The sequence below is a fragment of the Colobus angolensis genome, unplaced genomic scaffold (assembly GCF_000951035.1).
Source record: "Colobus angolensis palliatus isolate OR3802 unplaced genomic scaffold, Cang.pa_1.0 Scaffold59, whole genome shotgun sequence".
Taxonomy (NCBI): Eukaryota; Metazoa; Chordata; class Mammalia; order Primates; family Cercopithecidae; genus Colobus; species Colobus angolensis.
In genome coordinates this window covers 8607719-8620293 of record NW_012119487.1, presented here as the reverse complement: position 1 = coordinate 8620293, position 12575 = coordinate 8607719, and the positions used below count along the sequence as shown (strand labels likewise).

General features: G+C 43.6%; 1 protein-coding gene across 1 annotated transcript in view; it reads left to right on the top strand.

Moving 5' to 3' along the window:
* Nucleotides 1-11387: 11387 nt before the first annotated feature.
* Nucleotides 11388-12575, top strand: part of LOC105526455 (quinone oxidoreductase-like protein 2) — a 25191-nt gene continuing 24003 nt past the window's right edge. The window contains exon 1 of the mRNA XM_011962459.1: nucleotides 11388-11516. Within this exon, the coding sequence (XP_011817849.1) occupies nucleotides 11388-11516 (129 nt within the window). The remainder of the gene's footprint in view (nucleotides 11517-12575) is intronic.

Below are 12575 nucleotides of genomic sequence, written 5' to 3'. Positions count from 1 at the left end.
CCCGCTGTGCCCCAGGAAATCATCCTGGGTACTCAACAGAAATCTATTTTCTTTTTTCTTTTTTCCTTTTTTTTTTTTTGAAATAGGGTCTCTCTGTCACTTAGGGTGGAGTGCAGTGGCACAATCATCACTTCCTGCAGCCGTGACCTCCTGGGCTCACATGATCCTCCCACCTCAGCCTCCAGAGTAGCTGAGACTATGGGTGTATGCCACTGCCCCCAGCTAATTTTCATTTTATTTTATTTTTTTAGGAGATGAGGTCTCTTGCTGTGTTGCCCCAGCTGGTCTGAAACTCCTGGCCTCAGGTGATCCTTCCACCTTGGCCTCCCAAAGTGCTGGAATTAGAGGTGTGAGCCATCACCCCATTTCTAATCAAGTTTGACAATATCTCTTAAATATACCTGGAATCCATCCACTATTTCCATGTTTACTATCACTGTCCAGACCAAGTCCCCATCTCCTCTAACCAGAATTACTACAAGCATCTCCCAACTGATCTTGCCTCCAGTTTTGTCCTTCCCTAATTCATTCTACATCCTGCAGCCAGAGTGATCTTTTCTTGAGATAGGGTCTTGCTCTGTCATCCAGGCTGAAGTGCAGTGGTGTGATCATGGCCTACTGCAACCTCGACATCCCGGATTCAAACAATCCTCCCACATCAGCCCCCGAGTAGCTGGAACTACAGGTGCACAACATAACACTTGGCTAATTTTTTTTTTTTTTTTTTTTTGTAGAAACAGGGTCTTGTTATGTTGCCCAGGCTGGTCTCGAACTCTTGGGCTCAAGTGGTCCTCCTGCCTTGGCCTCCCAAAATGCTGGGATTACAAGCATGAGCCACTGCATCTGGCCCAGAATGATCTTTATAAAGTGTAAATCCTTCAGGATGGAGCTCTGATTTCCTGGTGCAGCATGCGTGGCCTCTTATGACCCAGCCATCTTTTAGCAAGCTCTCCTTTGTTCCCTTCCCACTCCAGCCTTCTATCCAGCCTTGATGAACTGATTCTGGATTTTCTGCTAGAAAGCTGTCCTTAGTCTCAGTAAGATAAAGTCTTGCTAACCCTTCCTCTGGGGTACCTCCTCTTCTCTATCAATCTCCATGTTGTACATGGTTCTGCCTACTGTGGATGAAGTTAAAGGACTTTCCCAGACAGGCTCTCGAGTCTCACACAAAACAGGCAACTTGTCTAAAAATGTATGTCATGATGGTGGGTAGCTTGGGTCAATATATCTCTTAAATGTTTCCTGCTTTTCTATACCTCCTTCTCTCATAGTTCATATTTTTCTTCTCTCTTTAAGCCTCAAGGCATGTGAGGCCATGGCAATCAAATATAGCCGATCCTCAAACAACATTGTTTCATTCAACATCATTCATTACAATGTTGATGAGAAAAATAATTGATTCTCAGACCAGGTGACTGTCTGTGTGCAGTGCACACGCTCTCCCATGTCTTCCTGAGTTTCTCCAGGTACTCCAGTTTCCTGCCATATCCCACAAATGTGCATGCTAGGTGAACTGGCATGTCAAAATGTTCCCAGTGTGAGTGAGCACGGGTGTGTGTGTGAGAGCACCCTGACATGGAATGGGGTCCCGTACAGGGTGGATTCGACTTTGTCCCTTGAGCTGCTGGAACAGGCCCTGACCATCCACCACCCCGAACTGGAATAAGCAGGTTGCAAAATGAATGAATACAAATTACTGCAAAACAATAAATATTCAGTGGGGCGCAATGGCTCATGTCTGTAATCCCAGCACTTTGAGAAGCCAAGGCAGGAGGATTGCTTGAAGCCATCGCTTGAGTTAGAGACATGTCTGGTCAACAAAGCAAGACCCCATCTCTACAAAATACAAATGAATGAACAAACAAACAAACAAAAAAAACCTAGCGAAGTGCCCGTGGCATGCACCTGTAGTCCCAGCTACTTGGGAGGCTGACGAGAGGGGATCACTTGAACTCAGGAGTTCAAGGTTGCAGTGAGCTATGATCGCACCACTGCACTCTAGCCTGGGCAATAGAACGAGACCAAATAAATAAATAAATAAACTTAAACTCAACGATAATCATACAAATGTATGATAATAAAGGAGGTGGTAGGAAAGTACTCAGTGAGCCCAACATATTCATTTCGGTTTCTGTTTGACCTTTGTGGCGGAGGGAGGTGCTCCTTATAATTTTTGCTTTGCAAACATTTATTCCTTGATTTAACGCACCACCACAATGACTGCTGTCACTCACCGGCTCACCAAAAATTAAGCTAATAAGTATCTTACTCGTTTTTATTTCTCTTTCTTTAATGTATGCATAGTTCACATTTATTTCAATCTTTAATATTAGAAGTGTTTTGGGGTCCTCAGTTAGAAGTTTGGTGAGATTTGTAACCAGAAATGTGCCTTAGGAGATTAACTCTCGTTTGTATCAATTAGCCTATGGTAAAATTCGTTTTGTTATATATCATTTTGATTAAAGTTGCAGTTTCTAAGAACCTGTCAATGATGTTAAGTGAGGACTTACTGTACAATTGGTTCAGAATTCAGGCTCTAGAATAAGATTGCCTGGCCTCAAATCCAAGATCTATAACATCCTGTTACTATAATCTTAGACAACTTGCAAATTTGTGCCTCAGTTTTCTCATCTGCAAAATGGAGATTATATTGGTGCCTATCTCATAGGCTTGTTGTGAGGATTCAATGAGAAAAGCTAAGTAAAGCATTTAGAATGGTGCCTGGAACGTAGCGAATATTCAATGAGTCTTGGCTGTTATTAATTTTTTTTTTTTTTTTTTTTTGAGGCAGGGTGTTGCTCTGTAGCCCAGGCTGGAATGCAGTGGTGCAATCATGGCTCACTGCAGCCTCAACCTCCTGGGCTCGAGTAATCCTCCTGCTTCAGTCTTCTGAGTTGCTGGGACTACAGGCATGCACCACCATGCCGTGCTAATTTTTTTTTAGTTTTTTGTAAAGATGGGGTCTCCCTATGTTGCCCAGGCTGGTCTCAAATTCCTGAGCTCAATCTATCCTACCACTCAGTCTCCCAAAGTGCTGAGATTACAGGCTTGAGCCACCATGCCCAGCCTGCTGTTATTACTTCTAAAGTCAGATACTGGATCATTTATCCCCATACGGTTATTTACTCATTATTTATAAAATGAATACTTGTGTCTTAAACCAAAATTCTTAACATTAACCCATAAGTGAATATTAAATCTATTACACTAAGCACCGATCATAAAAATTATACCACCTTGGTTGCTGGTCACTTGGAGCTTTTTGAAAATGAGGTCATTCTATTTCTACCCAAGCACTCAGGGAATTATATTCCCTTGAGGAAGGAGGTCTGAATCAAACAGGACACCTCAAGGTTCCTGAAGGCGTCATGACTGAGACTGAGGTAATGTCTTCTTTACATAAACGTGACTGTTAAAACCAAGTAAACATCAAGGTAACTGTTTTAACTTGTTTTCCAGTAATTTAAGAGGACTAGGCCCTCGGTTCTTCCAGTGTCACAGACACCTGCAATCTCACGCATCCTGCTTTAGGAGAGGGCTGAGTTCTGCAGGTGCTTTCCTTTTCCAGAGTTACAGAAGCCAGGCCTTAGTTCAAGCTTCACAAGCTTGGGATTTTTTTTTTTTTTTTTATTATACTTTAAGTTCTAGGGTACATGTGCATAACGTGCAGGTTTGTTACATATGTATACTTGTGCAATGTTGGTGTGCTGCACCCATCAACTCGTCAGCACCCATCAATTCATCATTTATATCAGGTATAACTCCACAGTGCAATCCCCCCCCCCCATGATAGGCCCCAGTGTGTGATGTTCCCCTTCCCGAGTCCAAGTGATCTCATTGTTCAGTTCCCACCTACCCGTCAGCACCCATCAATTCATCATTTATATCAGGTATAACTCCCCAGTGCAATCCCTCCCCCCTCCCCCCTCAAGCTTGGGATTTAAAAGTCAAGTTTTAATAACAGAAGTAGTGCCTCTAGATGCTTAGTTTGTTTGGTCGGGGGAGAGAAAGAAACAGAATAGTATTGTATAACAGCGTTGGATTTGTTTCCAAGGACACAATGTAAGAGGGAACTGAGGTGACTTAAGAGAAGTTTCAGAGTAGGAGGAAAAGCTGGAACAGGCATATTTATAGCACCAACCTACCATGTATATATGTAAATAAATAAATGTGCATCCTACTCTTGTTACTGCTTGTCTTCCTTATTGGCCTCCTGCCTCTTGAGGGGTTAGACAGAGACCGACACGGTATTTCTGTCTCAACAAAGAAAGGCTGGCGTCTAGGGAAATGACCTTGATAGACAACTACAAACACAATATCAATCAGAGCAATATGCTCTTCACTGTGCCCCGTTCCCAATATCCCAAAGCAACCCCAGAAGAGAGGCAAAAAAAAAAAAAAAAAAAAAAAAAAGCACAATCACTGGCCATCTAACAAATGTGCATAGAAAGGTAAAATATTCTAACACGGTCCAAAAATGACCCAAGTCCTGCCTCCAAAGAAAGTGATTTTTAAAGATCGGCTAACTCCTAACAGATTTCACAGGCATAATTTCACTATGCTAAATGGTTTCTGTCTTGGTGTCATAGAACAAGGTGTTAAGGAAGATAAGTCAGGGATTTAATCCACATATAACTAGACACCTTTACTCTTTGTAAATAGTGACACAACCTTTACTCCTAGGACAGCTGTCTTGCAAAGAGCTGTGCTCCAGAGAGTCTGGGGCAGAAAGGGAAAATGAAAAATGAGTACCAGCCTATTGTCAGTAATGGGAAAAGAAAGTACCAACTCACAATCACAGCCTATTGGCAACAAGAGTGGCACATTACATTACTTTGTCCCACACTCTCGTTGGACCTGAGCATTATTTTTTAAGTCAAGTGAATACTTGATTTCAAAAAGACCAGTATTCTAAATGTTGCCCAAATAAATGTCCTCAAACAGACGTTCCTGCCAGTGCAAAAAATATTTTCTGCGTGAAGGTTGAACACGGAAAGGGTAGCCCCTTGTTGCTGCTTGCATAAGAGCCTCTGTGGACAATTTAGCTGCTGTTTTACAAGTCAAAGCTGGCCTTTCACAGGCAGCACTGGTGCCTCCATGTGAGACTGGAAAATTGAGCTGCTCTTTCTCCGCCTCTAGTGACCTGCTGAGTAATAAAGGTTTGTGGAGTTGCTTTGTTTCTTTCTCTTTTTTGTTGTTTTAAAATCAGAGCTAAGCTGACAGTCTTCGTGAGGATGGTGGGGAGGGCAAGGGCAAGTTAAAATCCACCTCCAGCTCCCTGGGGAAGGAAGAAGCTGAGAGGCTCATTCCTGTCAGCAGGTGTGAGTCAGACACACAGGGAGCAGCAAAATTGAGTAAGAAGGTGCCATTTTGTCGTCAATGTTTCCACCACCACCGCACAGAAATAAATAGTTTGAGAAAATGATCCAGCATGAAAGAAAGATCTGGTTGGGAGTCAGACAGAATAGAAAGTCCCCATGGAATGCTGCTTCATTACGCAATCCTTCCTTTCACCGAGGGATTCCAACTTTTGGCGGAACCAATTTGACAAGCAAGGGCTGACAGCCTGGGAACCAGCAAAGCTGGTCTCCAAAGTGATTAGTCACTTTGAAGCTCGGTCCTACCATTGAATTGTTAGTTGGTATAAGACGGAGAACTCGGTTAGCCTTGAGTCTCGGTTTTTAAATCTGGAAACTGGGATCAGTAATCTTCACCAACAGATGAATGTTTCTAAGTAATGCTTGGGTTGGAGACACCATCATTCCCCTTTTTAACTATTCCCGCAATTGTTCCTGGAGACACTCTTTTTCTCTTCCTGTGTATTTTACACTGAAGGTTTGCCTTTCCCTCTCTGCTCACTGCTGGAGGGATGGTGAATGGCTCGATGTTTAGATAGCCCACACTAACTTAACTTCAAAGGAACCTAAGTATAGTTAGGACAGAATTGTCCCATAAATGGCTATGAATGTTACCAATTTCATAATGGAAAAGACTGGAAATTAACCTGGCAGTTTTCTTCTGTTATTCATCATTTTTGTATGCTTCAGCTTTAACTGTTTAGTAAGTTATGCATAGTTTATTTGGAAGATATTTTGAAATGAGGACCTAAAGTATAGTTCATCCCAGACAGTGGGAGGGTTATCTATAATTCCTTCCACTTGTTTCATTATAAAATCCAGAATTTTAAACACAGAACTCTACCAACTATTATTTTACAATTTAACGGCTCTCCATTGAATATATATTTTTGGACGCCTACTCCAGACTTACTAAAGAAGAATCTCTTGGAATCTTGGGCAAGTATAATTGTGAAGGCGTCCCATGTGATTCTGATCAACACACTTGGATAAGAACCATAGGCCGGGCGCGGTGGCTCAAGTCTGTAATCCCAGCACTTTGGGAGGCCGAGACGGGCGGATCACGAGGTCAGGAGATCGAGACCATCCTGGCTAACACGGTGAAACCCCATCTCTACTAAAAAATACAAAAAGCTAGCTGGGCGAGGTGGCGGGCACCTGTAGTCCCAGCTACTCGGGAGGCTGAGGCAGGAGAATGGCGTAAACCCGGGAGGCGGAGCTTGCAGTGAGCTGAGATCCGGCCACTGCACTCCAGCCCGGGCGACAGAGCGAGACTCCGTCTCAAAAAAAAAAAAAAAAAAAACCATAGATAAGTTACTTGGATCAAATGCACCCCAAGTGACCCTGGTGCACCCTTCCCTTTCTCCACTGATGCTTTTTCCTTCCTCTCGGTTGCTCAGGCCAAAGGCTTTGCAGTTGTCCTTGATATAACTCTTACTCTTGCATTCCACATCTAATCTATCAGCAAATCTTGTTGGCTCTACTTTCAAAATATATCCGGAAAAAAATATATATGTTTATATACCTAGGATTATTCACTTTTGCCGATACACTGTCCCAGTCTATTTTCTACAAGGCAGCCAGTATGGTTCTGTAAAAATTTAAATGAGATCCCTTCATTCCTTTGCTCAAAAATCTCCCATGGTTCCCTCTTTTGCTCAGAGTCAAAGGCAAAGTCCTTACCATGGCACACAGGGCTCTGCTGAGCTGGAGTCTGTCACCTCTCTCCACTGTCCTCCTATGCTCTCCTACTCCAATCATAGCAGCCTCCTTGTTGTTCTAGGCACATTTTCTTCTCAAGTCATCTGCATTGGCTCTTCTCTCTTTTGGAAAAGTTCTTCTCCATAGATGTCTACATGGCGAACTCCATCACTTCATTCATTCATTCATTCATTCATTTGTTTATTAGAAACAGGGTCTTGTTACCCAGACTGGTCTTGAACTCCTGGCCTCAAGTGACCCTCTCACCTCTGTCTCCTGAGTTGCTGGGATTATGGGTGCAAGCCACTGCACCCAGCTTTCCATCACTTCCATCAAGTCTTTTTCAACTGTCACCTCAATAACCACCTCATGGTTACCCTGACCACACTAATTGAATTGCAGCCTGCCTCCTTCACCACAACTCTCCCAGTTGCCCTTATTTTGTTCTATGTTTTTCCCCCAAAGCCCTTATCAGCTTTCAATATATTATATAACCTACTTATTGTTCTTTATCTTCCTCAGCTAGACTATAAGCCCCACAAGGGCAGGAATCTGTGTTTGTTTCATACACGAATATATCTGAAGCACCCAGAACACTACCTAGCATGTACTCAATAAATATTTGTAGAATTCGATACATAAAGATTTTAAAATCCAGAGAGAGCAAACCAGGTAAGTGATACACCTTACAGAATGCTGCCTCAACACGTTTGCTCCTAATTGGGTTTGCTGCTATGGGGACAATCATAGCTTATATATTTTAAGACTTTCGTGGTGCTATATCTTACAAATGCCATAAAATATGCTACTCCTGTTTTGGAAGTCAAGAACTAAGAGTTGTTGAACTACTTCTACAAGAACAGTTCACAACCAAATCTATATCGTTGCTGGAAATTTCACTTTAGCAGCACACCCGCATGTTCAGGGTGAAATAGAATAAGGCATTAGTCCTGTGACCTCCAGTCTCTACCGGGTCAGTGGGAGTTAAAAGCCAAATTGTGGGAGCATCCTTTTCTGAAGTGAGTTAGTGCCGGAAACTCAAATGCCAAAAAAGAGAGAGAGAAAGAGAGAGGGAGGGAGGGAGAGATTACACCTCACATATCTATTTTTATGTTATTGGGCTTCATCACAATCTCCCCCTAAAACGGTTAACCCAGCAGGACAGAGAGATCTCAGCAGCCCTCACTTACACTGGTGGAAACCACGGTCTCAGAAAGCCCTCCGCCTTCCCCCCTCACAGGACAATGCTCCTAATTAGCTTCACCATATTTCCCAGAGAACAAAAGCTCCCCACCCCTTACAGGAAAAGCTTTTGCAGGAGATATCTCACTGGGGAAGCGCCAGGCACACAACAGGGAGAGGAGAACATACAGGCTGTTCTGAGCTCTGCAAAGAGACACAAACTCTGGATTCTCTAGGGAGTCTCAGAGGTTAGCCCAGCACATTTTTTCTCCACGTGACAAGCATGTGCTTCACATACCCTGAGGTGGCCAACTTCAGAGGGCCCCTTTCTTCCTCTCTCTCCTTCAGTCACTAGCTGGGGGGCTGGGGTTAGAAACCTTGGGGGTGGCAAAATAAGCTGGAATAATCTTTAGAATTGAGTATCTGAGAAGCAGTAGGAGAGGAACAGGGAGTTTATTTCAGGTGACAGACATAGAGCAGGCCCCTATTTTTTTTTTCCTGAGACTAATAATATTTCTGGAATGAGGATGCTTGAATCATATGTCTCTTCATACCACTGTGTGGGAAGTCTCAGTTATGAGTCCAACAATCAAAGACATGGTGGTGCTTTGAAGACTTGGTGGGGGGCTTGCAAAGGCGTCTAGAAGCATGCTGGGGGGAGTCCTGGGTTGGGGGGGGGGCAATGTGATTATAAGCAAAAAGGGTGATTAAGGAAGAAAAAGACTGCCTCACCTTAGCCTGTTTGGGGCCAAAGAAGACGGGGCTGAAAAGTCTTCTCTCAACAGTTTTGTTCCTCCCATTAAACGTGTTTTTTGAAAAACAGAGGAAAAAAAAATCTTGTTTCAGTGCCTCTTCCTGAGTAAGTTCACTGTCAGGAAAGGAAAATCCAAACGCTCAATATTCTATTTTTGTGTCCAGAGGCTCCAGCCCCTGCACACAGACTCTTCCTCACTCTGAAGGAAAGGAAACTGGGCGGGAGAGCCCTCTGTCACAGAGGCCGGAATTGAGGAACCTGTGTCCCTCCAAGGCCTGTTCTCCATACACACGGCTTCCATTTTAGGAAATGAGGATATAGTGCAGGCTGCTTTGGGATTGGCCTGAGGGTGGAGTTAGTGGTTTAAAAAAAAAAGAAAAAGTTCTCCTTTGACTATTCTCCAGGCAAGCAGCAAGTGTGGAACTAGACTTTAATTAAATTGGGAGGTTTAAACGGCCGCATTAGTATTACACTTCCTCTGGTCATTAAAGTTTACTGCCATCACCTGCTTCTCAGCTACCATGTAGATAAGGACGTGAGGCCTGATTAAGAGTTTTACATTTTGATGTGTGAGCAAAGTGAAAGCCGTAAGTCAGTCAGAGCAGTAATAAAACAGCAGTTACCTAGGAAGATAAAGCCCCTCTTTGTACATTCCACATTAATTTTGTTCACTGATCCGTACATTTGTCTGTAATTTTCCCCTCTGCATTGCCTTTATTTAATTAATTTTTTTAAGCAGACACATAATAATTGTGTATATTTATAGGATACATAGGAATATTGCAATACATATAATGTACAGTGATCAGATCAGGATAATCAGCATCTCCATCATCTCAAATATTCATCACCTCTTTGTGTCGGGAACATTCAATAGGCACTGCCTTGAAACGGTGACAAGTGCCAAGGGTGTCCAACCTGGGGACTGGGGTTTGGACCACTCTCCCTCACAATCCAGTGTGACTCTGCCTCCTTCTGCACTTTACTAGAAATGGCCTTTTTCAAGGACCTTAAGGGACACAGAGAAGGGCAGTCCAGCTTGTGACAGTCACATTTTTAAGCTATTCCTGCTTCCTCTGCTATACAGCATGGGAAGCAGACCTTAAAAACAGACCTCAGTTTGAAAAGGTTTCAAGGGAAGCTGGTGAATGGGGATGGAGGAAGGAAACCGGAAAGGTCCAATTAAAGAGAGACTGATTCCTATGACTTTGCTTGTTTACTACTACTCCAAGGTAGCACTGACCCTGGCATAGACAGGTCCTTCTAAAATGCAGATCTCATTAGGGAACCACCATGCTCTTAATCCTTCAGTGGTTCCCCAGTGCCCAGAGGATGATGTCTAGGTAGCCCAGTTATGATGTACAAGACTCCTCATGAGTTGGCCCCAGTCTACTGTGTGCTCTCCATGCTGTTCAGCACACCCCCAATACCACCGGGCCAGCCCTACTGCCTTTCTTTCGGTTCCTCAAATATACTGTTTCCTATCTTCCCCAGCCTTCAAACATGCTCTTTCTCCCTCTGCTCCTAACTCATCCTTCCTTCCATTGGACATTTCTATCCCAGGGAAGCCTTCCGTTACCACCCTGGCTCTGGATTAGGCTTCTCTCCTGTGAACTCCCACAAACCTCCTGCTTTACCTACCACATAACACACTGCTCTGGAATCATTATGCTTGCCAGCCTGTCTCTCCAGCTGAACTGTACACACATGAGGGCAGCACTAAGCATTTGCCTTGTCCAGCATTGTATGGTAGTGCTATGCAAGTATTTGTTGAATAAATGGCTACTGTGCCAATATGACAATTGAAAGCCCAGTGGTACTTCCCAGATTTGCATTCCACATGTTTATTTTAGTTAAGTCACTGCTGAGACAAAGGAAGGGCCCTGAATTAGACATGTGTTGTAATTAGGCTGCCCTGACCTCCTCTTATCCCTTTCACTTTATTCCAAGGCCCTCTCTCATCCCACCTTTTCCACGATGCCTTCTCAGGGATCCTGGTTTGCAGTTATCCCAGTCAGCTTAGGGGCTACTCCCTACGTGTACATTTATTGGCAAATGTCTGTACCAGACTTTGTAATTTAAAAAAAATTTTTTACTATTCATTTGAAAATTACTATTAATTATAATTACTTCTAAATGATTTTACAATTTTGTCTTATCTTTTCCAGGTTTTTCTTGATAGTAGGAAGGATGTTTTATTTTATTAATCCTGTTGATACCTAATGCTTTTGTAGTACACAATTTGTGTTTAATGAATAAACAGGAGATAACTTAAACCCTAACTTTTCTTTAGAAATTGAATTTATTATAGTGCCATTGTGGAAATGAATACTAGATCTGTTTGGTGATGTGGCAACTGGACTAAGTTTCTTAAAGGAAACTGTGGTTCCAGGATGGGCTTGGAAGCTGTAGCCCAGAACTATGTGGGCGCCGTGGCCCTGGTGGGTTGGCAGGAACAGGAAGCCCGCAGTCAGAAAAAACATTGTTCCATGGTGCCCTCTAGTGAGCCAAGGCACTACCAGGTCAGAATACAGGGCCAGAGGCCCTTGAACTTCAGCAGGAAGCAGGATCATCCGGGGAGCGTGACAAAACTATAGACATCAGTGCTCCTTCCCAGAATGCCAAGCCAACGGGGAGATCAAGCCCTTCAATCAGCATCTTCAGGGATCCAATGCACACAGTCCTCAGGTCAAACTTTGTGAAATACTGACTAGGTGATGCTCATCAGAAAAAAACTCTCCAGGTATGTAACCTGAGAGCACCCACACCCATTTTTCTGCTCCTAGGGATAGATCACTTACTTCTTGCTTACTACTCAAGGATGGATTTGGGTGAGAAAGACAGAGAGAGGGGAGAGAGAGAGAGACGGAAGAAACAGTGTCTACATCTCTGGTATGAGTCCAGTACACACAAGAATGTTGAGCAGCAAAAACTGGATGGAAACACTGAGTGAATATTTTAGGGAGGATTGTGTCACCCTCTTTTGACGTCTATCTCCAATCCAATAAAGCACTAATGAAGAGCACTGCTTTCCTCATTTTGTACTCTTCCTGGAACAAGGGTCGGGAGGTGCCTGGCTTTTATCAAGCAAACAGTCCATGGCCACCACTATGTCAGACTTTTAAAGTACATTATCTCTAGAAGTCCCTGGAATCATAGAGAGTGAGGCATTCTTTGTACCATACAGAGGGAAGGCTTGCCGGACAACTGGTTCAAGCATAGGCAACAGAAAGAATTCACTTTCATGTGTCTGTATTTATGTTTTGTTAACAAACGCACTGGAAAGATAAATACAGTAACAACTGCATCACATTCTCAATCATAAAAAGGGCCAACTCAGGCTGGGCGCGGTGGCTCAAGCCTGTAATCCCAGCACTTTGGGAGGCCAAGACGGGCGGATCACGAGGTCAGGAGATCGAAACCATCCTGGCTAACATGATGAAACCCCGTCTCTACTAAAAATACAAAAAAATTAGCCGGGCGAGGTGGCGGGCGCCTGTAGCCCCAGCTACTCGGGAGGCTGAGGCAGGAGAATGGCGTGAACCCGGGAGGTGGAGCTTGCAGTGAGCTGAGATCCGGCC